General features: G+C 33.8%; 1 protein-coding gene across 20 annotated transcripts in view; it reads left to right on the top strand.

Annotated features, from left to right (window-relative positions):
• Positions 1-25,208, top strand: part of BAZ2B (bromodomain adjacent to zinc finger domain 2B) — a 281,281-nt gene that overhangs the window by 239,824 nt on the left and 16,249 nt on the right. For all 20 annotated transcript variants that reach the window (XM_016152832.2, XM_016152831.2, XM_016152842.2 and 17 more), the window contains 6 exons: positions 5,365-5,427; positions 6,461-6,605; positions 19,733-20,385; positions 20,806-21,079; positions 21,253-21,408; positions 21,786-21,946. In XM_016152832.2, the coding sequence (XP_016008318.2) occupies positions 5,365-5,427; positions 6,461-6,605; positions 19,733-20,385; positions 20,806-21,079; positions 21,253-21,408; positions 21,786-21,946 (1,452 nt within the window). The remainder of the gene's footprint in view (positions 1-5,364; positions 5,428-6,460; positions 6,606-19,732; positions 20,386-20,805; positions 21,080-21,252; positions 21,409-21,785; positions 21,947-25,208) is intronic.

Here is a 25,208-nt window from a genome sequence, read left to right on the forward strand (position 1 = left end):
GTAGGAACAAAGGAAGAACGTTTAATCTTTCTAAGGAATAAATTCTCATAAAGGATTTCTGGACCCATTAGCTGAGGCTACAAGCTTGGCTGAATGTTAGCCCGGTGAGGAATCCAGGGAAGAGTTTTTCAGGCAGAGAGAAGAGCATGAGCAAGGACACAGAAGCCTAAAACCATAATATCCTTTAAGGGACTTAAAGGCGCTTCGGTGTTACTAGAATATGTAATAAATACATATGTAATAAATACATGTAATAAATGTAATAAATACAAACTAGAATTTTATACTTTTTTAGTGATAGTAAATGTAATAAATACAAACTAGAATTTTATACTTTTTTAGTGATAGGAAGTGACTGAAGAGTTTTAAGTAAGGGAATGACATGGTCAGGCTTGATTTCTAAGTGGTTCACTATGGCAGCCTGTGAAAGATAGAAATAGATTTGGGTAGGGCAAGATCAGAGGTGAGAAGATCAGTCACGAGATATTGCAATAATTTAGGTGAGTTGTGAGGAGTCTGAAACTAGAATAATGGTAGTTGGGATGAAGAAGGAGGAAAGGATTCAATAAGCATTTAAGAGGAAGAATGAGTAGGGTTAAAGATAGACTATGTAAACTGAGGAGGGGTAGGATTAATTTCCAACTGTCTGGTTTGGGAGACTGCATACTATTGTTGCCCTTAACTAAGATAGAGAAATCAGGAGGAATAGAGTAAATAGATGATAGGGGATATGGGGAGTAGGAAAGAGCATTGGAGACAGGAAAAGATGGTAGGTTTATTTTAGACATACTGAGTTTGAGGTGTCTATGCAAGAGTTCAGCTATCAATTGGATTTAAGAATCTGAAGCCCGAAGAAGAGTTCAGTCTTGAAAATATAGATCTGGAAGTTATTAGCACATAATTTGCATAATTATTAGACAATAATTTAAAATCATGAAGTGGACAAGTTTGCACAAGGGAATTTGTCTAGTGGAACCTGAGGGAACATCAGTATTTAAGAAGAGCCCACAAAGCTTATTGTTGAAAAGGGAACAGTTAGAAGATTTCTGTAGTCCCCAAAACCATCTCTAGAGTCAGTGATTCACTAAGAAGACTTGCAGAATTTAGCATCTAGTCATGCTATAGCTATGAATTATTACGGCAAAAGGAAACAAAGCAAAACCAGCAAAGAGAAAAGGCACAGGAGCCAAAGTCCAGAGGAAACCAGGACAAGCTTCTAAGAGTCTTCTTCCAGTGGAATCACACAGGATATGCTTAATTCTCCTAGTATTGAGTTGTGAAATATTGTGTTAGCAAAGCTCATTGAAGACTTCGGTGTCCGGAGTTTTAATAGGAGGTTGATCACATAGGCACCCTCTGCGTAGCATATGTAAAAATTCCAGACTCTCCAAAGAAAAGTAGGTGTTGAGTATAAAACACATTGTTAGCACAGTTTAGGTCCAGTGAGCTCATCTTATCTGTTAGGGTCAGGGAACCCTCCAGATTTTAAGTTCCCTGACACCACCCAAGTGCTAACTTTACAAGCAGGCCTTAGAAGTCAGATCTGCAGTGTTAACTCTTTTTCTACACATGTAATAACAAAAATTAAGAAAGCTGAACATTTCAAATATGAGGGAGTGATAAACAATATTAAGACAGCAGGAGTCTAGTGTGATGAGGACTGAAATTGTTCAGTAAATTTGGCAACATAGGCGTCATTGATAACCAATGCCAGCACAGTGTCATTAGACAGATGAGAGCAAACACCAGACTATAATTAATTGAAGTGATTAATAGGAATGATAAAGTAAGAATAACTGTTTCAAGCATTGGGCTTCAGAGGAAAGGGTAGTTCCTAGAGGAGAACAAAGACTAAGGATTCTTCAGAAGAAAAACTTAGGTGATTTTTCATTGAAAGAGTCAATAAAATGAGTGAGAGAGGTTGAAGATTAAAGAGATAAAGAGAATAATTAAAGTCTAAGGTCTCCTAAGATATTGGAAGATATTCATTCATGGTGAAGGGGCTAGTTTTAAAGAGTTAAGCTAAAGGGAAGAAGACAAGTTATAGAGAGTGTGTGTGTTTAAGGGAAACTACCATAAGCCTTGGAAATGGACTTGTGTAAAAGAGAAATAAAAGTCGAAGTTCACCTTTTACCAAAAAAAAAAAAAAAAAGTGCTAGAAATATTGATAGAGGATAGTACTCAAAAAAGAATGTACAGCCCACCATTCCTTGTTCCCTCAGTGTCAGGAGTATTCAGCTAAGGAAATCTAGAAATAACTGTTCCTTTCTTGAATCAAGAATTTAATAAGGCTTAGAGGAATGGCTTTAGTGATGGAACAGGTGAAAATAATATCTAATCAAGACCAATGATAAATTGCTGAATCAAATTTTGACTGAATCTGGATAATAATACAGAGGTACTTATCACGTACTACACAATTCTCTTAAGTAAAAATAGCGTAAATGTAAAATGTTTTTATAAGTCCTCCCAATGTTATATTTTAAACCAGGATGATAAAAAATCACTAGAGTGAGCTTTACTTCTTCTAAGAGTACCTATCTGAAAAGGAGACTACATTGAGATTCCTTATAGAAATTATTTTATAATGTTGTACTTTGAAACCACTTGATCATATACTTATATGCTATGACAAATAATGCAAAGGGTATGTAATTTGGGTATTAGAATTATAGTTACCTAAACAAAAGATACAGTTTATAACCAATCTGCTTCATTTGGCAAATGGAGCTGTTTCCATAGTAGGAATTAAACCTTTTGATCACTTTTAATCACCTTTCACCGAATTAGCATCCCTTTAAAACACTTAATGTTATAAATTGTTTCAAAGTATTAACTCTCATATATATATTTGACAATCCTGTATTGAGATTTCAGTGTATTCTGCTGGATAGTTATCCCACTAAATTAGAATTTATTTACAGAAATTATTTGCTTTGCCTGGCTTCTTTTTCACAAGGATAATTAACAAACCATGCATTTTATTTCTTTAAGGAAGGTAAAGACTATTAAAAGGTGTTATTAATGATTTAGAAATTGTAAATGTTTCTTAGACTAGATATGTCATTTAAAGTAGTATTTTGAGTTTTTTTATGAATGTTGAATTATAGAGTCAATTAGATTATCAGGTTTCATTGATCAAAATCTTAGCAAATGTGTACCTCGTTATTAATGTAAGAAAACAGTTTTAAAGTTTTTTAAATAGTATTTTAGGAGTTTAGAAGTGAAATTAGCATTGCCTTTAAATGAATTGGAAGTTAATCTTTGTAATGAAGAACTGGTAGCCACTAATTTCCTAATAAAGTAAAATTTTAACTATTTAATAAACCTGATGGATAAGATAGGCATAAGCACATTATTCTTTCAAAAATAGGTTTGGCCTCTTGATTAAAGTGTAGAGTGTCAGTAGTTATACTTATTAAAGAACAAATTTCAGGGAACTATTTCGTTGAGACTCATGTGATTTCTTTCAATTAAAAGATAATGCCCTTAATTAAGTCATAGCCCTTTGTCGCAAAGATGATTTCCTCTTTTCCTCATTCTTTATTTCTTTAACATATGGAGTCTTTCTCTAATGCTTAGATTTCTGTTGAAACCTATGCGAGTTTTAACCTCACAAGTTGTCATGTAAGAGGTTATGTAAACAATTAATTCCAATATATAGGGACATGTAATGACCTCTTTTGATTGAGAAATTTTGGAGAACCATGGCTGATAAAGATTATGTGTTCTTAGCTTTGTTGTTGCCTTTCTCTCTGGTCTTTCAGATTCATTCATATATCTTAAAATTATAAGGACTATTAGCCAAAATGTCTTTAAATAAACCTTTACTAAATATTTTGCTTCTTTTGCATTATAGGAAGAGTCTTACAAATGCCAGTTATTTAATTTAGCTAATACATATCTACTTCGATGTCTTATTTAGATATTTTTGATTGAATTGCATTTTTATATAAATGTGTTACTAAACATTTGTGCTGCTAGTCAAAACGTTGCTCTAGAATCACGTAGATATGTACATATCTGTTTGATAGTCAAGATTTAAGGGTCATTGAACCTATTCTCTTTTCGAGTTTAATTACCATAAGAAATTATGTTAATATTAACACAAAAAAATGTGACTACAAGCTTCTGTAACTTGGTTTTCTAAATTTGAAGGAGTAGATAAATGATTAATACTGGTAATACTATTGATATTTTCCTTTCACTTCCTATTATTGGGGAGATAATCATGCCGATCTATAAATAACTGTTTATGAGTAGTTGATGGAAGTGTGGTTGTTAAAAAATGCTCAAAGAAAGTGAATATCAAAAAAAGAGTTCTTCCTTTTGTCAATCTAAGACATAGCTATACCTTCTCATTAAAGTACAATTTTAAGAAAGAAAGAGAGAGAGAGAGAAAGAAAGAAAGAAGTAACCTATTTACATATTATGTGCTAGCAACTCTGCTAGTTGCTTTTCATATGTTTTAAAAGCTCAATGTATTGAAAATATAACTTACCTTCTTTGCTCTATAAATGACTCTCTCAGATTACGGTACCAATATTTTTGCAGTCTTGTCTCCCAGATTTAAACCCTTAACATTCATAATTTTCTCCTTCTTTCATTTCCCTCACTCCTCTCTACCTCATGTCCATCATTTGCCAGGACTTAAAACTTCTAACTAACATCTCTTATATTCATTAGCTTTTCTTTCTTTCTTTACTTTTTTACCTTCCTAAGGCCTATAATTTCCTTCCCTCTTTAATCATTACCAATTGCCAGATTTGCCAATTCTGGTCCTTTCCCTGCTTTAGGCCATCTTACAACTATTGCCATATTAATCTTTGTAAAGCATAGTTCTGTTTAATCTCCCGCAAAGATCATATTATTGTCCATTCCCAAGCATTTTACAGCACCAGAGAGTAGTCCTAAACTCACCTTTGCCTTATCTCCCACCTTACCTCTTCATCTACCTTTCATGTCAAGATATGTCAAACTTTTTAGTGGAATTCCCTTCCCTCTTTTCTCAGATTAATCAATTCCTAACTATTCTTCAGTAGCTAATTAAAATGCTTCTTCCATATCGCCTCTCTTAGTACAGATTCCCACTAGAAGTAATTTAACCCCCACCACCCTCCTGAACTCCATGACTCTTAATAACTAAATTTCTGAGGTCCTTACAGCTAGCTTTCTAATGTTTGGTAGTTTTCAGTTTTTAGTGTAATGTTTTATGTGTCTCTCTAACAGAGTATTAGTTTATAGAGAGTAAAACTGGCTCCTATTCATTTCCATAGGAAGCTTTCGTTAAATATTTGCTGATTGATTAAATAAATAAATAAATCTTAAAAACAAGTAAATGATACTGTATTTTGTTGTGTATAGGATGAAGGTGACCAAGCAGCAAGTGTTGAAGAGCTAGAAAAACAGATTGAAAAACTGAGTAAAGTAAGCACTTTTATATTACAGTTTATATAAATATGTATGTATATATATATTTTTTTCTTTTTTATTTTTTTGCATTATTTTAAAATTCTGCTTTGTATGCGATTAGTTTGTCTGGCTGCGAAATAAAAACAAGCTTTTCGTAAGTAATTAAAATGAGAAGCTCTAGAAACATTCTCGCAGTTAAACCTTAAAAGTTTAATGCCAAGGTTAAAAGCCTGCTCTTAAGTCATTGCACTGAACTTAATTGGGGCCTATATTCTTCAGCTCTTCATTTAAATATAAACTATCAATAAATGCATGGTTTTATTTCTTGGAATTAATTACTTTTCGAATTCAGTCGAATTTCATGGTAATAGTTTCAGCATCTTATTGTTTTAATTTGCATTAATATATTTGTGGATTTTATTGTGTTAGAATTATTAACTATATATATTTACATATTTCTCATTAAAAACTGAATTTCAGTAGCATTAGTGAAATTTTAGGTGAAAAATGTTAAAAATGAACTTTTAAAAGTGTTATGAGATTAATATTATGAGATACCTGTATATTATATCATTGTTAGATTCATCACAAATATGTCCCAAAATTTACTCATATGTTGCCTAGATTAACCATACCTGCATTTAGCCTGAGTATAAAAATAGTTAAATGCAGGTGTGATTAATTACATTCATAAGTATTATTTGTTATACACTGTTATCAATGGAATTGAGCCAGTTTGCTTTGGCTCAATAAAGTACATGATCACATTGTTTATTATCAAGTATAAGACATGTTTTACTATAAGATAAGATACCTGATAAAATAAAACTTATCTTTTCATTCCTGACATGAAAAATATTCCAATTACCTTCAAAATAATTTCTATCGTCCTGAAATTGAAGACAGACATGTAATATTTACTTATTTTGCTATCTTTTTTCAGCAGTGAAATGTATCTGCTCTAAAGGCATAAAAAATGTAAAGTCACATATTAATTTTTAAAGCACTTCACATTCGTAGCTTAATTATATTCATCATTTTTTAACAGCAACAGAGTCAGTACAGAAGGAAGCTCTTTGACGCTTCTCACTCTTTACGTTCGATGATGTTTGGCCAGGATCGTTACAGACGCCGGTACTGGATTCTTCCCCAGTGTGGGGGGATTTTTGTAGAAGGCATGGAGAGTGGTGAAGGTAGGAACTGTTAATCTATTATGAAATAACATAAGAAACCATATTTTTTGAAACCTTATTACTCTTTCAATGTATTTTGGGCTTCCAGAATCAAATTCACCTTATGAATAAACACTGTAAAACTTTGATTCTTAATCCTTTTTAACTCATAAATGCCCCTTTCACTGATAAATATTTCTTCCCTGTACATGATTTTTCTTTTGTCATTCTTTCTGACATCAGCATAAGCTATTCTTTTTCTTATTTAGTGGACAAAGAGTTTCACCTGTATTATCCTTTATAACTGCTGCTCCATTTCTCTTCCTTTCTAGTCAAGTTTTTCAACATGTACTTTGTTCTTTAACCTTTACACAAGCATCCATCCTGACAGTACCTCCGGAGGTAACTCGCTCAAATCTTAGATCCTTATTATAATCTTCATTTATCTTGAAATCTTGTTCATGTTTGCAATTTGTCATCACCTCCTTCTCCATTAAACTTCTTAAGTTTTAAGTTACCACAATATTTCTTGATATTCTACCTTTAGATTGTTCTTTTGCTGGCTCTATTTCTGTTGCCTTATTTAACATATTTAGTAGGGCAATTATGTGTTCAATAAACTGTCTTAAAGTTTTTAGAACTCTATGCCTAGGCATTTCTAAATGTTTAAATTTCGAAAAGGCCAAAGGTATTGTATCAGTGCTTCAAAGGTTTTATGATGTAGATATTGCCCCGAGGTGGTACAAGGAGGCAAAAACTTCTTTGAGCACATGTTTTTTGAGTATGCATTATGTACCAGGCATTTCCTGGTGCTGCAGGAGGTTCAAAGATGCATAAAACATAATCCATACCATATAGTTTTACCGCCCACTGGACAGAGGAGATTGATTAATTACACAGATGTCTAAAACAGAAATTATATAAAGGAGTTGTTCATAAGCTTTTTGTTTTTAGCAATGGAACCATCCTATTTTATTTAAATAAAAATCTTATGTGGGGGGGGAGTAGGATGGGGAGTGGTTAATGAAATAAGCATGTGCAGTGCTTAGAATAGTAACTGGCATGTAAGGATTGGCATATAGTAAATAGTGTTACTGTTGTTTTGCATAATAATATATTTCCTATGAATTCAAATTATATGAAGTAAGAGTATAAAATCATGTATTAGAATGTGTGAAAGTCATGCTCTTGCCTTCCCAGAGCAGGAGTTGCTCATGGAATTAGGGAGGCTTCAATAGCGTTTTATTTCTTTTGAAATATTGATGTTCAAATGGGTTGGCATGTTGATTTAACAGGATAGTGTATTGTGTTCTTTTTTTAACTGTGATTTAAAATATTTTTAAGCATGGAAAAATGACATGATAAATAAATAATAAATAAAACAAATTAATTAACTGAAAAAAATAAATAAAAATAAGTAAGTAGAACTATATCATACTGAAAAGCTCCTGCATAGCAAAGCAACCCATCAACAAAATGAAAAGATAGCTTACTAAGTGGGAAAAGATATTTACAAATCATATATTTGATAAGAGGTTGTATCCATAATAAATAAAGAAGTCACACAACTCAATTGCCAAAAAAAAAAAAAAAATCCAATTGCAAAATAGGCAGAAGATCTAAATAGATATTTTCCAAAGAAGACATCTTTTCATGGCCAGTGGGTACATGAAAAGATGCTCAACATCATTAATCATCAGGGAAATGCAAATCAAAACCACAAGGAGATATCACCTAATACCTGTTAAAATGATTATTGTCAAAAAGACAAGGAATAACAAGTGTTGGCAAGGACGTGGAGAAAAGGGAATCATAGTGCATTATTTGTGAGATTGTAAATTGGTACAGCCTCTATGGAAAACAGTATGGAAGTGCCTCAAAAAATTATTATAAATAGAGCTACTATATTTTCCAGCAATTCTACTTCTGGGTGTTTCCACAAAGAAAATGAAGGCACTAAAAAAGATAAATACATTCTATGTTCATTACAGCATTATTTACAATAGCCAAGGTATTTACAACTTAAATAAGTGTCTGTCATGAATGGATAAAGAAATTGTGGCGCGCGCGCGCGCACACACACACACACACAATGAAATATTATTCAGCCATAAAAAAGAATGAAAGCTTGCCATTTGCAACAACATGGATGGACCTTGAGAGCCTTATCTTAAATGAAACAAGTCAGAGAAAGACAAATACCAAATGATCTCTCATGTATGGAATCTTTAAAAAAAGAAAAAAGATAAACTGTTAGAGAACAAATTGGTGGTTTCCAGAGGTTGAAGCAGGTAGGAGGTGGGAGAAATGGATAAACTGTGGGGGGGGGGGGTTGTTTAAATAAGTTTTTTAAATAAAAAATCCTGTGCAAAACCCCAAGATCTAACAAAAATAGCATTGTTCTAGTCGATATATTTGGGGAACTCTTAGCCTCTCCAAATAGATCTCTATACTATATACTTGTTTACCAATTCAGTGGTGGCCCTAGAAGCTATTCTAAGAAATGGTAAGACTTGGCAAATCAGAGAGTAAGTTCAGAGCCATCAAAGGCATAAACACGAAGTACCTTAAGGGCTCAATACATGGTCATCTCTACCACTAGACTGTGAGCTCTACTGAAAAGAGACTAATTTAGGCAGGGGAACTACCCTAAAATAATCTAGGAGCAAAATACATATTGGATTAGAATAAAAAAGAATGGAGAAATCAGTTGTGAGACCATTTCTGTATCCTAAATAAAAAGTAGGGAGTTCCTAAACTTAGGTGCAAACAGGAAGAATGGGAAGACAGAGGTATCTTGAAGGTAGAATTGCTGTAAAAAATTATTGAATATGATGTTAAAAAAGTAGAATCAGAGATAAATTTGATGAATTAATTCTCAGCAGAAAAATCGTAATACTTTAAACTGAATCAGAGGAATCAAGAACAGGAGTTTGTTTAGAATGAAATTAAATGAAAGTTTTAGTAGAACTTCAATTAGATTTAGAAATTTTATTTTAAATGACAAAATTGTGAGCCATTTGAAAGTGCAGAGCCTTGGTAAAGCTTAAGAGCAAATAAATTAATGTCCAGGCAAATGGCTTTACTTTTGGTGTAATAAGAATCACCAAAAATGCTAAGAAAATAATAATAATAATAATAATAACAAGCAAACAAACAAACAAAAACAACAATAAAACTGTACCCTAGACCAATTAAATATTCTTCAGTTTGGTTAAGGGCCACATCATTGTCAGTCACCTGAGCATGTAAACTTGAAGAGATCTAGAAGAACATCAACGTTTTCTTGAAATGTCTGTAGTCAGTCTCTTTGCAACAGTATCAAAATCGGTTCTTTATCAAAATATATCTGGATTATTACAGCTGTCCTTGGCTTCTCTATATAAAATCTCCTCCTTCCATTACATTCAGTCATCACATTCTATCTCTACTCTAAAACCTTGAATGACTCCCTATTGTTAATAAGATGATGTAATAAATCTGTATTAACCTGGCATTCAAGGCCCTCTACAAATTCGATTTCATAATATCTTTATGTTCTATAGTATGAATTTGTGTAGACCAGTTTACTCACTGTTGCTAACACATGTACACTCCTCTTCTGCATCTTTGCATATCGTGCTTTGCCAAATCTTATTCAATATAATGCTAACTTGCCTTTTCTTCAACCATCTAAATTTCACTCGTCTTTCCAGATCCAGTTCAAATCCTGGCCTTTTAATATAATCTTCACAGCTTATTTAAGTGGAACTAATTTTTATTATTCGCGAGCTCCTAGAAAACCAAATAATTATACTATTATCTTGGCACATTGATGTACAAATTATTTATATTTTATAGTCATCATATGTACAACTTTTCATTCTTTCAAAGTGTTAAGCATAGTACTTTACATACCACAAGCACACTAAAAATACTTTAATTAAGAAGTAAATAATTAAACGTCTTTATTAGGTTTATAAGAATAGCTTACAAGAGACATTTTAAAACACTTTAGGTCTCTCAGATTAAATAACATTGCTGTTATTTGTAGTTATTAGACCTCAGTTTCCATTCAGCCCTACCATTTAACCTCTTTGGACCCTGATTTCCCTCTCTGTGGAAGAATTTTAATAGGCATTGTATTAATTGTTTGGTTGTTAAAAGGATCATGTCAAATAATGGATTTAAAGAAGCCTACAAAGTGCTATATAAATATTAATTTCACTTTATACTATTACTTGTGGTCATTGCATAGTACAAAAGGTAAGAAGGAATAATTTTTCACTTATAGGTTATTTTCTCATGAAGTTTTTATTCATTATTTTTGCATCTGCTCTATTCCAAGTGCTATGAAAGTTATAAAATACATAGATGTAGATGCCTTTTCTTTATCTTACCGCTAATTAAAATAGAAGAAATTTCACAATTTAATCATCCAGTATTTAATATGCTTAATATTGTGCCTTGTTTTAAGTACTGTGGAAATAAAAAAAGAATCCATCTCTATCCACAAAGAGCTCACAATCTAATTGGAAAGACATAGTATATATGAAGACAAAGAACAAGAGCATATAAATTTAGAATATAGGCAAATACTATATCTGAGAAGCAAGGTCTGAGAGTCAGGGCTCATAAGGATGAATAACTACCAACTGGTCATAACTACCATAACATAAATAGATAATAAAAGTTAATAGAGTATTAATAGTATACATTATTCTATTCTCATTTATTACTTTTCAAAAGTTCTCTAAAAAACATCTGTTCTTAATAAAGTTAGATTTAACATTAATCTATTTAAAAGTTCAAATACACATTTTAAATAATCCCTATAATATCATTATGATCAATAATATTACGTAGAGAAGACATCAGGTCTTGGATTACTTCCAAAGAAAAATATTTAATTAAATTCATATTGTACAAGATGCAGGGTAACCCACATCATGAGTGAAACACATGTTGCTAACAACAACAAAAATTATTAGTGATGATAACTCAAGAGTGGAGACAGAACAAAACGCCCAGGATCTCCTAAGCCCCCATAGTAGTGTTATGGGTATATGCCTTATCCAGTCGCAGGCCAGACAAGCAATAAGAGCACTCCAAGAGAGACACTTGCTTTCATACTATTCTATATATTTTGGATAACAAACCCCTGACCCTTGGTAGCTCACTAGATGATGTCTGACTTTCCATCTGGAACAGTTATCAACTGTATTTTAAATGGTGCCTTCTGAAGGAGATATTAGATAGCCAGAAAAATTCCAAACCAAAAATATTACTGCCACATTAGGAGATATGAGCCACCTGCCTGTATATCCAACAAAGAATCCAGAGTTATGCACTTATATATTACTACTCAGGTCAAGGAAATCAATGAATTCTAATTCGTTCGGTGATAAGAGCTCAATGGTAATGTCCCCCAGAATAGCTGATTGTGAGTCATACCTTAGTTTCATAAGTGCCTAGTTAAGGAAAGAGCTCTTGTGCAAAGTAATGTAAGCCTGTATCCCCAACATCTGTAGGTGTAGGCTCTGATGTGGCACTAGAAACCACAAGTGGGGAAGTCACCAGTGCATTTTAGATTTTGAGTCACTTTTAGCACTGTGCTCTAACCAACTGAGGTCTCTGGCCATTTTGAGTTATTATAAAAGGTCTCATAATTATTCCAAAAAGTGTGTAGGCAGTGTTATGTCCAGGTAGGAAGCAGTAAGTGCCTGCCTTTTACATATGAAAACAAGTTCCATTGGATCAGAGAGTACCAACCAGTCTGGTTCAATGCTACATTTTGTATCCACTTGGCATTTATAATTTCCCCCAGTTAGAACACTGCCAGTGTGCTGTTAGTCAGATCCAACTGCAGATCAAAAGTGGAAACACTACCAGGTGTCCCTGATGTGGAAAATGGATTGCTGAGAGCTGAGACGTCTGCCCCTGAGAATATAATAAGACTTTTAGACACTGTAACTAGTAAGGATAGTATTATGGGTGTCCAGGGCAGATGAGGATTCTGGAGTAATGAGGAGTAATCGCCATGGTGTTTTCTGGGAGTGGAATGTCCAGAAGATCGTCTACAGTCAAGGATGACAAATCCAACACTGAGATAGCTTTGAAATGAGTATAATCACATAGGATTATTCAGTACAGTTTGTTAATATCTGTGAGAAAGGTGAGGAGAAAATTATTCACGCTCCAACAACCCTCTCACCTTCTGTGGTCAGACATTCTGTGGACTATGCCCAAGCAAAGACCGTCAGTATCTGGAACAGTAAGTTCCCTATGAAACCAGTAGCTGCCATTTTCCCACCAAAGATGTCCTCCAGACAGACTACACTTTATGGGTATAAGGACTGCAGCAGAATCTCCTGTTTATAGTGTGAATGTAGAATAAAAATTAAGAACTGTTTGGAATAAAGAGAGAATCAAAAGTGCCCTTCATGTGGGCGTAGCTGGCAAGTATAATCTGGAAAGCAGGAAGATATGGACAGTTGTATCCATCCATTCATTTGTATGAACAACAGGAACCTCCAAGCCACCCTTTAAGATCATGACAGATACCAAAGAAAGGAATATATTGAGGTATAAAAACTCAGGCTGGGATACCAAGTATTTTTCATTTTCCCTCTTCAACTCCAGAATGCCAAGGAACTTCATTAAATTAAAGGGACCTTTATGAGATATAAGCAGTGTTCAAAGCATAAACAGTAGAGGGCAGCCTGATCAAACAGTCTTACACAGGTCATTGCTGAAAGGGTTGTTGCAGCTAGCTATCTTTGGGAGTGCCTTTCCAATATCCTTTACAGCCTGTGGATAAGAAGAAGCATAGACCAGCCACCCAAAACCATGTTGGGAAGCCATTGTTGTATGGTAGCAACTATGAAAGGAATTCCAGTTGTTTGATTGTACCATTTCTGCAACAGCCAATATATGACAAATGTTTCAGCCTTAACAGTATGTATATCGTCTGCACATGCAAGAGGCATAGTGACTTCATATCCAAAAAAGGTGTATACCGTTTAATGGCTAGAAGATATCAGATTCCCCAAAGCTAACAAATGCCATCAGAGCCTCTTTGCCAGAGACTTTGGTTATAGACACTTAATACTGCTAGAGTCAAACAAAGGTGATCAAACAGGGTTGTTAAGTTGTGAAATGGTGTTTCTCAGTACCCATACTTAAATTTATTCTTGTTTAGAAAATGAAATCTCTTTCTCCTCCAGGTATGCATCTCTGTTACACAATCTTGGCAGGCTCTGGCCAACAGGTACAGAAGCTACCAGTAGAGATCTCAATAAATATGTCCAGCTGATATGTGGACAATCTGTGTAAGACTTAAATACACCAATATTTCCATGTCAGTTATGCAGTCCGATGAAGGAACAACTAATGTTCACACAAAAGGTCCAAAAGCTTTTGCCGTGACTGAGATTCTCTTCTTTTCGGCCATAGATAACACCAAATGGCAGCCACAATAGAGAAACTTGTTTGCCAAGGCTCTTTTGCATTCTGGAACAATAGATTCTTGGTCTTTCATTTCTAGCAAGCTTATAAATGTTTGAGGCTCTTCTCTTTTCTTGCATAATGAATTAAAGAGTATGGTTAGTGATCCCTTAGAGAGGGGCCAGGACTGAGCCCAGCCCTCTTTCCCCTCAAGTTTGCAAGAGCCCAGATGAGGGAACAGAGGAGCCTGGCTTTAGGAGTTGATCAAACTTACGAGGTAGAGTTGATCTCATTTCAAAAGAGTCGAGATGATGTAAGGTATTTTCCTCGGTTTTATTCTCCTAGTCCTTCTCTGAAATCTAGAGGCTATTAAATCAGATCAGATGGTTTGTGGCGGCAAGGCCAAATAGCTCTAATTTCTGGAGGAGATTCCTCCCCAGGGACCTCCACCTAATCTTCTAGTAACTTACCATGTCCTAACTTTTCCAGCATGTGAACCATTCAGTATTCTGTGTTTCATCTCACAATTCTCTTTTCCACAACCTCGTTGTTGCCTCATATAAGAGAGAGAGAGTAGAAGTTTGTCCTACTTTCTCTTCTAAAGGGGCTGCCGTGACCTTTTCTAGTTCTCTCTCCCTCTTAGAACTCACGAAAATCTAGAAGCTAGTAAGGTGGAGGGTCAGAACTGAATTTCAAGCTACCTTGTCACCATTAGTCACCTCCTTTAGCATACTACCTTAGAACTTCTCTCATCCTTGGGCATAGCTACTGAGAGCATCCTAGTGAATTACCACCAAGCCTGAGGAGAAATTCTTCCGTGCCTGGGTGCTCCCCTTCCACAAATCCATAACATCAGGACTTTGTAGGATATCAACTGTTCTATAAGATGCTTGGTCACAAACCCCAATAATGATACACACACATAGTGTTAATAGCAGCAGAGTTTATTAGTGAAAGCAGTTTACAAGCAGAGGAATAACAGTACGTAGGATCTCCCAGCCCCTATAATGTTTCCGCAAGACTTGGGCGTGTGATAAGAACACTCTGGAAGACAAAACACTGTACCCCAGTCATTGCTCTGTATTTGTGGGTTAGTGTGAGAAAGGATGGAAAGCACTTAGTTTCCTTAAGTTACAGCAAATAGATCAAAGATACCTTTAGGTCTAGGAACAGTGTTAAGGAGTGTACATACCAAGGGTCAAAAAGTCTATATACCGAGGACCCTTTAAACAGTGTTAACATTATCTGACTAAAGGCCCTGCTGCTATCCATCTACGGGCGCTCAGGAAGAAAGTCCCCGTGGCCACACAGCTAAAACCAAGTGTCTGTTCCCCTTAAATTCACTATCCTCTTCTTTAAATCATGTGGGGTATATTAAATTGTAGATAATTTGTGCATTATTAGAAGGAAAATGAAAAAAGTTAATTGCTAATTATATGTATATACTGTGATGTGAATGTTACTTTTTCATTTTGTGTTATGATATGGTTACAGGTCTAAAAGTACAAAACCTAATTTCTGTTATGAATATATGGGGAAATTTTACCTAAAGAGTGAAGGTATTGTGATATCAGTCATCTTTTAAACAATTTCTGGAGCAGACTTGGAAGAAATGATTCTAGATAGACAACTGATAAGAATCTACTTCTTTAGTCTTCTCCATAGTGAGAGCAAAATGTCTCTTAGGAAGTGGATTGGAGTAGCACTATCAACATGAAGACAGTTAAGGAACTGTGAAAGTACTCCTGAGGTTATGTCATATTGAATGCATAATGGCCTTTGAACCCTGAAAGGAAGCCATTAAACAGAGACCTGTATTCTAAATGCCAATGTTTTTATATTTCTTGCATTCTTTATATGTGTTTTACTTAGAGTTTAGTAAAACCTATTAGAAAGTTTAGCCTGCTTCAGCCCAACTGAGGAGAGCCAAAGGAAAAAAAAACAAATTCACTTGAACCCAGTAATGGGACTCTAAGGTCCAGTGACACCTGTTAGGTGAACTGAGAGGGTTCAAAGGGATTCTAATAAAACTTAAGAAAGCATTGTCTCTTTCCAGTACCAAACTTGCTGCTTTTAGGATTTGTTTTAATTGGGAAATGGCATTTCTTTGTCATTATGTACTTGTAGTTATTACTAGGAAACTTAATCAAGTGAACAACACTTCCTATTTCATCTCGTCTTTTTCTTTAGTCTGTTTTGGAAATTTTATTAATCCTCATTGACACATGTCAAAGAAGTAAGGGCTGGAAAGAACAGGGGACTGTGAAATCAGAGATGGAACACTAATATTAAAGAATCATTTTATACTAAATAACCTATTTTTTAAAAAAACAATTTTATAATTTAGAGGTTTAGCTATTTATAATTAAGTAATTATATAAATGTTAAATGTTAAAGACAACCATGAACAGGCTGTTAAAAATGTATCACTACTCAATCTACTTTGTTAGATACAAATGAGAAGTCATTTACTCTTCTTAAACCAGTAAAAATTGGTTGGTTGATTAGTTGGTTGATTGGTTGATTGGTCAGTCGATTTGTTTTTGAATCTATGATAAGGTTTTTGAGATACTACTTCCCAGAATAAATCAAGCTCAAATATTAGTAGTACTTCCTTATGGGTCAATAACTTATATAAAGTTAAGGAAACTTATGAACACGGGAATATGAAGAGAACATTTGTGACTCTTTTCACATGTGCCTAATTGGAGGTGATGCAGTATGGTGGTCTTCTTGAGTCAGATGTGCAGAAGTGCATAAAGATCATATGAGATATGAGATTTTTTTCTGACCGCTTGTAAGATTTTCTCTGTCACTGGTTTTGAGTAATTTGATTATGATATGTCTTGGTGTATTTATCTTCATGTTTCTTTTGCTGGGAGTTTTTGAGTTTCCTGGATCTGTGGTTAATAGTTTTCACCAAATTTGGAAAATTTTCAGCCATTTTTTCAATTTAATGTCTTTGCTAATTCTACTATTTTGTCAGTACAGGGTCAGATTTTATTAATTTATTTTTTTAATTATGTGTCATGTTTTTCTGCATCTTTGCATGCCTTCTAATTTTGATGGGACAAACGACATTATGAAATTTAATTTGTTGGGTACTGGATATCTTTGAATTCCTACAAATATTTTTGAGCTTTGTTTATGTGAAACACAGTTAAGTCAGTTAGGAAAAGTTTGATCCTTTCAGATCTTGCTTTTTAAATTTGTTAGACAGAACTAGAACACTGCTCACCCAGTCTAGGGGTAATTATCCCTAAATATTGAAGCAAATCCTTCTGAGTTTTTTCCTTAATGCCTGTGAATCTTGAGGTTTTGCAGTCTAGTTGGAAGGAATAATAGTAATTCCCAGCCTGTTTGAGCACCTGGCACTGTCACGATCTAATTCTTTTGAGTGTTTCCCCCCGCCCCCCCCCCGGTCTCTGGTAGACTCTTCACACATTTATCCACCGATCATTATTCAGCTCAATACTCAAGAGGTTCCTCTGATATCTCTGCAGTTCTTGCTCCCTGCAGCTCTCCTCTCTAGTACTCCCCTAGTCTCTAGCCACTTTGGTCTCCCATGGACTCTCAATTCCATCTCTTCATCTCAGGGAGTCTGCCAGATTCCTTCTAGATCCCTCCTCCCTGGACTGTATCCTGGAAACTAACCCAAGGCGTTAAGCTGGGGTGACCACAGGACTTACTGTATTTGTTTTCTTTGTTATCTTATGTCTTGTTTCTTGCAATCTGTTATTTCATATATTTCGTCTGTTTTTTGGTTGTTTTATGCAACAGGGTAAATCTAGTTCCTGTTACTCCATATTGGCCAGAAGCATAAGTCTGAGATATAGGATTTTAATTTGAGGTAGAAACTAATTTCAAGAGAAGTGTGTGAGAGCTATTTCAAACATTAATAGAGGTTTGATTAAGTAAATTATGATCTATCCATATAATAGAATATTATGCAGCCGATTGAGAAAAAAGAAATATATGTTTTATCATGGAAAGCCATCTAAAGTATATAGTAAAAATATTAAATTCATCCTTTTCTTTCATTATTTAAGAAATATTTATTGAGCCCCCGTTTCATAGCAGCCACCATGTTAGGCATTTGTGATCCAATAATAAGCAAAATAGATGTTGCTCTGCCTTTAAGTAATGCTTGATTTCACTTCATAGTGTGTGGGTGTGGAATAGAATAGGAAATACACAGGTTACATGTATAGTGGTAAATTCTACAATGGCAATGTATAGAATGACACTCTAAGGCGAGTGGAATGGGGACCCTACTTGAAACAAGGTGATCAGAGAAAACCTCTGTGAGGAAATGACAATCTGAAACAAGGCATAAGGAGCCAGTCAACAAAACAATATCCCAGGAAAAGAAAACAGCAAGTGCAAAGACCCCAAGACAGAAAAGAACAGCATGTTGGCAACGCTGAAAAGAAGGAAGAGAGGAAGAGCAAAGTTAGCAAGGACGAGTGATTAGAGGTTGTAGAAGTTTTCAGAAACCTCATCATACATGCCTTGCCTTGGAGATTGGATTTTTTTGTAAGTTGCGGAAAGCAAATATTAATATCCTACTTCTGTAATAGTGTAAAATTATAGTCAGATATTTACATATAAGATTTCTGGAAGAATCTTTCAGAGACATGATTGATGAACCATGGCTACCTCTAAAAGGTCAAGATAGAAACTGAGGGAGTAGTACACAACGGGTTTATTTTCTAACTCTCATTTCCAAATATTTCACCTTGAATGTATGTTACTTTTTGAATTGAATAAAGTACGAGGTTTGTATTTTTAAAAGAGTTCACATAAATGATTTTTAAAGCATTGGTCAAAATAGGAGCCAGACATTCACAAAGGAGAAATACCAATAAACCTATGAAAAGATATTTGGTCTTACTAGTGATCCAAAAAAAAAATGGATTTTGGCAAAGACAAAAAAAGAAATACTTGTAGTATTCCGTTTCATCGAAAATGTAGGCAAACAGGTGCTCTTGTATGTATACTTCTAGAATGAATTTATATTGATCTAGACTTTCCAGAGGGAAATTTGACAATATATTTCAAAAACACTGAAACATACATACCTAAGGACTCAGTAAGTTTTTTTTTGGTTGTTTTGTTGTTGTTGTTGTTGTTGTTAGAAGTAAATCAGGAAAAAATTAAAAAACCAAAGATACAGATACAAGATCAGTCATCATTTTATAGTGTTGTTTATATTAGTGAATAACTGATATATTCATTCTTACTAATAGGCATGAATAGAAGACTGATTATTTAAATTATGATATATTCTATTGAATAATCTGTAGCTATTAACATTTATGGAGTAGTTATATATTTATCGACACATCAAGATCTTTACAGAGTATTATTCAGTAAAACATGTAGGTTACAATGTTATGAATATAATATGATTTCCTTTTTACAATTTATAGGTTTAAGTGAGTATTGTATGTATGCATAGAGAAATCCTGGAAGGATTTATACAAAGATGTTAATAGTAACTTTTACTATGTATCAGGACTTTTAATACTTTTTTATATTTTAATGTTTTGTAATGATTAATTACAAAATTACATATATTTTCCAATGATCAAAAAATCTAGTCTATAAGAAATGAAGAAAAGTTAAAATATTTCTGCATGTAACTTGATAAACAGTACTAAAATATAGTATTGGTTTGATTTAGAATAACTGATCTTCATAATACTTTTCAATTTTTGTAGGACTAGAAGAAATTGCAAAAGAAAGAGACAAACTAAAAAAGGCAGAAAGTATCCAGATTAAAGAAGAAATATTTGAGACTTCTGAGGATATGTTAATTTGTTCAAATTCAGATCATTGTGAACAAAAGGAAGATCCAAAAGAAAAAGATAACACAAATTTATTTCTTCAGAAACCTGGCTCTTTTTCAAAATTAAGCAAACTTTTAGAAGTAGCTAAGATGCCTCCTGAGTCAGATGTAATGACCCCAAAGTCAAATAATAGTGCAAATGGGTGCACATTGTCTTACCAAAATAGTGGAAAACATTCATTAAGCAGTATTCAGTCAACAGCAACACAAAGCAACATGGAAAAGACAGACTCCAATAACCTGTTCCATACTGGCTCAGGCGGTTCAGGGAAGTTCTACAGCCCTCTCCCCAATGACCAGTTGTTAAAAACGCTGACCGAAAAGAATAGACAATGGTTTAGCCTTTTGCCAAGAACACCTTGTGATGACACTTCACTTACCCATACTGATATGTCAACTGCTTCTTTAGCGACTCCTCAGTCTCAGCCACCATCTAAATCATCTTCGCCTACCCCAGCTCCTCCTCTTGTATCATCTTCTCAGAATCCTGGTGGCCTAAATCCATTTGCTTTATCACCTCTCCAGGTTAGTGCTGCTAATTGTAACGTTTTTCTTTTGCTTTATTTGATCTTTGACCCCATGAACTTTTTCACTCAAAAGGAATCAGTTGAATATTTATAATATTATTTCTGCTACAGTTTGAAAACTGAAGAGAGTCAGAATTGCTGTCACTAAGCTTCATCAGAACTACAAATTTCTAGACTAAGTCTAGACAAAAGCTTCTTAATTATGTTTTAACATTACTTTTACAGTATATCTGAAAGAAAATTACTTTAGGAAACAAATAAGAACACGAAATTTGGCATTCTTCTCATTATATTTAGTTTTCCTGTAATTGTGATAAGTGAGAGTATATTTTTATACTTTGAAAGTATTTTCAGATTCTAAACATTTCTCTGAACTTCTTAGATTGTTTGCCTTTTAAATTGTTTTGTTTTTTTGCAGATGAAAAGTGGAGTATCTATGATGGGACTTCAGTTTTGTGGGTGGCCCACTGGCATGCTTACTTCCAATATTCCATTTACATCACCTTTACCTACTCTGGGATCAGGGTTAGGATTATCAGAAGGAAATGGTAATTCATTCTTGACTCCCAATGTTGCTTCAAGCAAAAGTGAATCTCCAGTACCACAGAATGAAAAAGTCTCTTCAGCTCAACCTGCAGCTGTTGAAGTAGCAAAACCGGTAGATTTCCCTAGCCCGAAACCTATCCCCGAAGGTAGGTACATTCAGGTGGTAGGTACCCTGACTTTATTTCATTGTTATAAATTCCTGTATTAAAACTGAATCTTCGATGGTTTTATAAATAGTTGTAAATCTTTTGATTGGCATTGTGCCATTACCTCATATTCAAAATATTTGTAAAAGGTCTACATATTTATCTTGACTTAGAAATGCAGTTTGGTTGGTGGAGAATTATTGACCCTGAGGACCTAAAAGCTTTGCTCAAAGTGCTACATCTCAGAGGAATAAGGGAAAAGGCATTACAAAAACAAATTCAGAAACACTTGGATTATATTACTCAAGCCTGCATCAAGAATAAGGATGGTATGTTCCTAAAAGAGATTTCTACTGTCTTGCTTAGTTGTAAGAATTAATTCTTTTATATTAAAATATATTTTGCAATGTCTTAATTCTTAATATTTAAATTTTTTTTCCTATTTTCTCAACAAATGGTAACTATTTACATTTCTTAAATTGGTATTACTTTCTTAGTATTTTTACAACCTGCAGACATATCGTTGTTTTGTTTTTTTAGAAAAGAATATTTCTACTCTCAAGAGTAAGCTGCATACATATGCAGGAGTGCATTTGTGTGTATTAAGTTACATGTACATGTTACCCTGGAATTTTGTTCACATTCTGGAAAAAAATCATTGAGGGATAAAAAATGGATTTTAAAAATAATTTCTTTTTAAATATAGTTGCTATTATTGAATTAAATGAAAATGAAGAAAACCAGGTAACTCGAGATATTGTGGAGAACTGGTCAGTAGAAGAACAAGCAATGGAAATGGATTTGAGTATTCTTCAACAGGTAGAAGATCTAGAAAGGAGAGTTGCATCAGCAAGTTTGCAAGTGAAGGTAAAAGTGACTTGGAATAAAATCTGTCTTTAGGATAATGGAAGGTAACTAATATTCATTATATGCCTGATATGTGCCAGTTACTGTGCAAAATGTTTTCACTTTATCTCATTTAATTCTCAAAATTATCCTGCATTAATTCCCCCTCTTACAGGTAAGCAACAAGGCTCAGAGTAAGTAACCTGCCGGTGGTCATATAGTAAGTGCCTAAACGTGGCTTCAAACCAAGTCTGTCTGACTCCAGAGCCTGTGTTCTTTTTACTCAACCTTGCTGCCTCCTTAATGGGATTCAAAAAATATTTCCAGAATGCAGTTCTTTACCACAAGCAGAATAGCACAGTTTTTCCCATCATAAATGTAATGTTCTATCAAACTCCTACTATAGTGTTTTATATAGGACCAGGAAACCCCCCTTATATAGAAGTCATGTTATATGTCAGAATTTCACTCTATATAATTTAAAATTGGAGATTATTGATATAGCCAAATGCATGTTATATTATTGTATACACACTCAAACACACTGCATACAAGTAATTAATCAATCACTTAATTAATTTATCTATTGGGCATTACCATGTCACAAGCAATGATCAGAACTGGCTTCTAATGGACAGGCAAAAGGTAACTACCTTTGTGCGAGAATTTTTAGTTTCATAAAAGGAATGTTACAGATCTTTCTTAATTGATAATGTGGTGATGTCTCTGAAAATAAATAGATGGATGATGAGTAAGAATGAGACAAACACCTGAAAAGGTTTAGAAAATATAGTCACTGTGTAATTTGATCTTTCATATTTTATTGAGAATGAGAAACTTATACAGAATACCATCCTATCTAGTGATTAAAACTTTGCTTCATAATTACTTTAATACTGGCAACTTTTGAGGGTCTCCAAAAATATGTCATTTACCAGAGCAATAAAATATCCATATCTTTATTACCAACATAATTACCAACTTAGAAAAGCAAAAATCATTTGCCAAAACTTTTTGTTGCTAGAAAGCTATATGTATCCTCCTCATCCTGTACCATAAAAAACGCTTATTTATCTGGCATCCTCAACAAATGAACTCTTCTGCACAAGTTAATTTTCTGGAGAAGTGAAAGTTATTTCATTTAGTTTCATAATTTTTAGTTCCATAATGTTCGTTGGATCAATTATGTTTTGCATTATACTGCCTTCTTAAATTGAGAATAATGAGTTTGATTTACATTATCTTTGTGACACAGGATTATCAGTATGAAGACCAATTATTAGATAATAATTCCCTCAGGAAATGCAAAGAGGTTTTGCTCCTACTTTAAATGATCTTATAGTGTTTTGCTTTTTAAACTACTTCATCCACAGCGCCCGGCTAGCCCAGTCGGTAGAGCAGGAGGCTCTTAAACTACTTCATCCACTTTCTGTGGTCTGTCTTTATCCTCTCTCATGGTCAGTTCTTACCACTTACTGATTTTAATTTAATTAGTTCTACTAGCCCTATTTTCTTCCAACTTCCCTCATCTAATTTTCCAATTCTAATTGGATGTTGTTTGGGAAAGCATATCATCAAGCTTCTTTAAGTTATTCATAAAATCCGAATGTGGGTCTCCATTTTCATGGAGACATTCTCAGATTTTGGTACACTGACCTTACTACATGTCTGTCTGCTTTGATGTTCTTGGTCTGTCTTCTCAGTAGCTAAGATAAGCAGTTTAAATAAGTGGAATTTGTTTTTTTAAGTGGGGTATTTTAACATCCTGTTAATAAGTCATTGATGAATTATTCTGTATTGTAAGAAATGAATTGTAATTAGCATTGAAGAGCCTAAAAACACACATGATTAAAATAACCACAAAACATTATTTTAACACCTATAAAGATTTAATGATTTTTTTTTTCTTCAAAGGAAAATACAGTTATGTTTTTAGCCTGGGGAACTAGCCATTTTGAAGACATATTAAGCAAGTGGTACATTTATTTTTAATAGAAAATAGAAATTATTTTACTAATAATTTGGGAATTCTTTTTTATATTGTAGGAAATTCTGCAAGTCTATAGTCCTAGTTCTATAGCTGAGAGTATACAAAAAGCCTAAATACTCTTCCAGTTACTCTAAAAACAGATCCTGTGTCTCTTTTTAAGTTTTCTGTTTTGCAGACTAATTAATTCTTCCAACTGTAAGTCCTGTGAAATGGTTATCAGGTTCATGATTTCCTTCTGAATAAATAGCAGTCAATATCCTTTTTAAAATATTATACCCTTAATTGTACATAGAGATGTCTGAATGTGTTCATGGGAATTTTACTTTCCTCAGTCCAGCACTATACTTCCACTAATGCTTTTTGAATTTTCTAGCTTTTTAACATCCAAGTTATAGTATTGCTTCACTGTATATACACTATAAAAAAAATTGCTGGGCCTCTTTCAGAGTTCTTTTAAGCGAGTTCTATCTCATTGGTATTTTTGTGATTAGTTGTTTAAATTTCAAAGCTAAAGTTTACATTTATCATTGTTCTATTTTTTTGTAATTTCATTTGGGTACATTTTTCAGTACATGGAACTTATCTTAGTTCTGCCATACAGAATATTAAATTTCCTTCCTAGTTTTAAGTTACCTACAGATTTAATAGCAATCAACCACCTTATTCATAAGTATATTAACAGGACAGGCCAAATATGGAGCCTTTGGACATTGACATGAGTATCTTTTTTGAGATGACGAGCTCTCTCAATCACCATTCTCTGGATAACTAGACATCTCTAACTCTAGTCATTTTTTTGGTCTTATTAGTTGCCTTACAGAAATCAAAATATACTATGTTTACATAATTTCCTTGATTTATCAATTTAGTATTTCTTTCAAAATATAGAAATGAGGTTCATGACTTGTTACCTGACCACTCTTTATGTGTACTATTCATAATTCCATCCTTACTCTATTAATGTTCCACTGAGTTAAAGAGGAAGAATTGATCCCGTATATAAGATAAAATAATTATCTCTTAAAAATTTTAATAAAAAGGATAATGTTCATTCTGATTTTCATTTAATATGCACTTACTAAGTACTTCCATATCAGATAGTGGATACCACAATATTGGATAAAATATGATTTCTGCCCTCAGAAAGCTTGCCATATTATAGGGAGATAAGACTTGTATACATCTCTGCATAATCTAGTAACTGATTACAGAGAAGTACAGAATCATGCACGAATTTAGAAAAAGAATACATGATTTCTGGTGGAGATAAGGGAGAGATCAAGGAAAATATAA

This window comes from Rousettus aegyptiacus, unplaced genomic scaffold (genome assembly GCF_014176215.1).
Source record: "Rousettus aegyptiacus isolate mRouAeg1 unplaced genomic scaffold, mRouAeg1.p scaffold_m13_p_2, whole genome shotgun sequence".
NCBI classification, from domain to species: domain Eukaryota; kingdom Metazoa; phylum Chordata; class Mammalia; order Chiroptera; family Pteropodidae; genus Rousettus; species Rousettus aegyptiacus.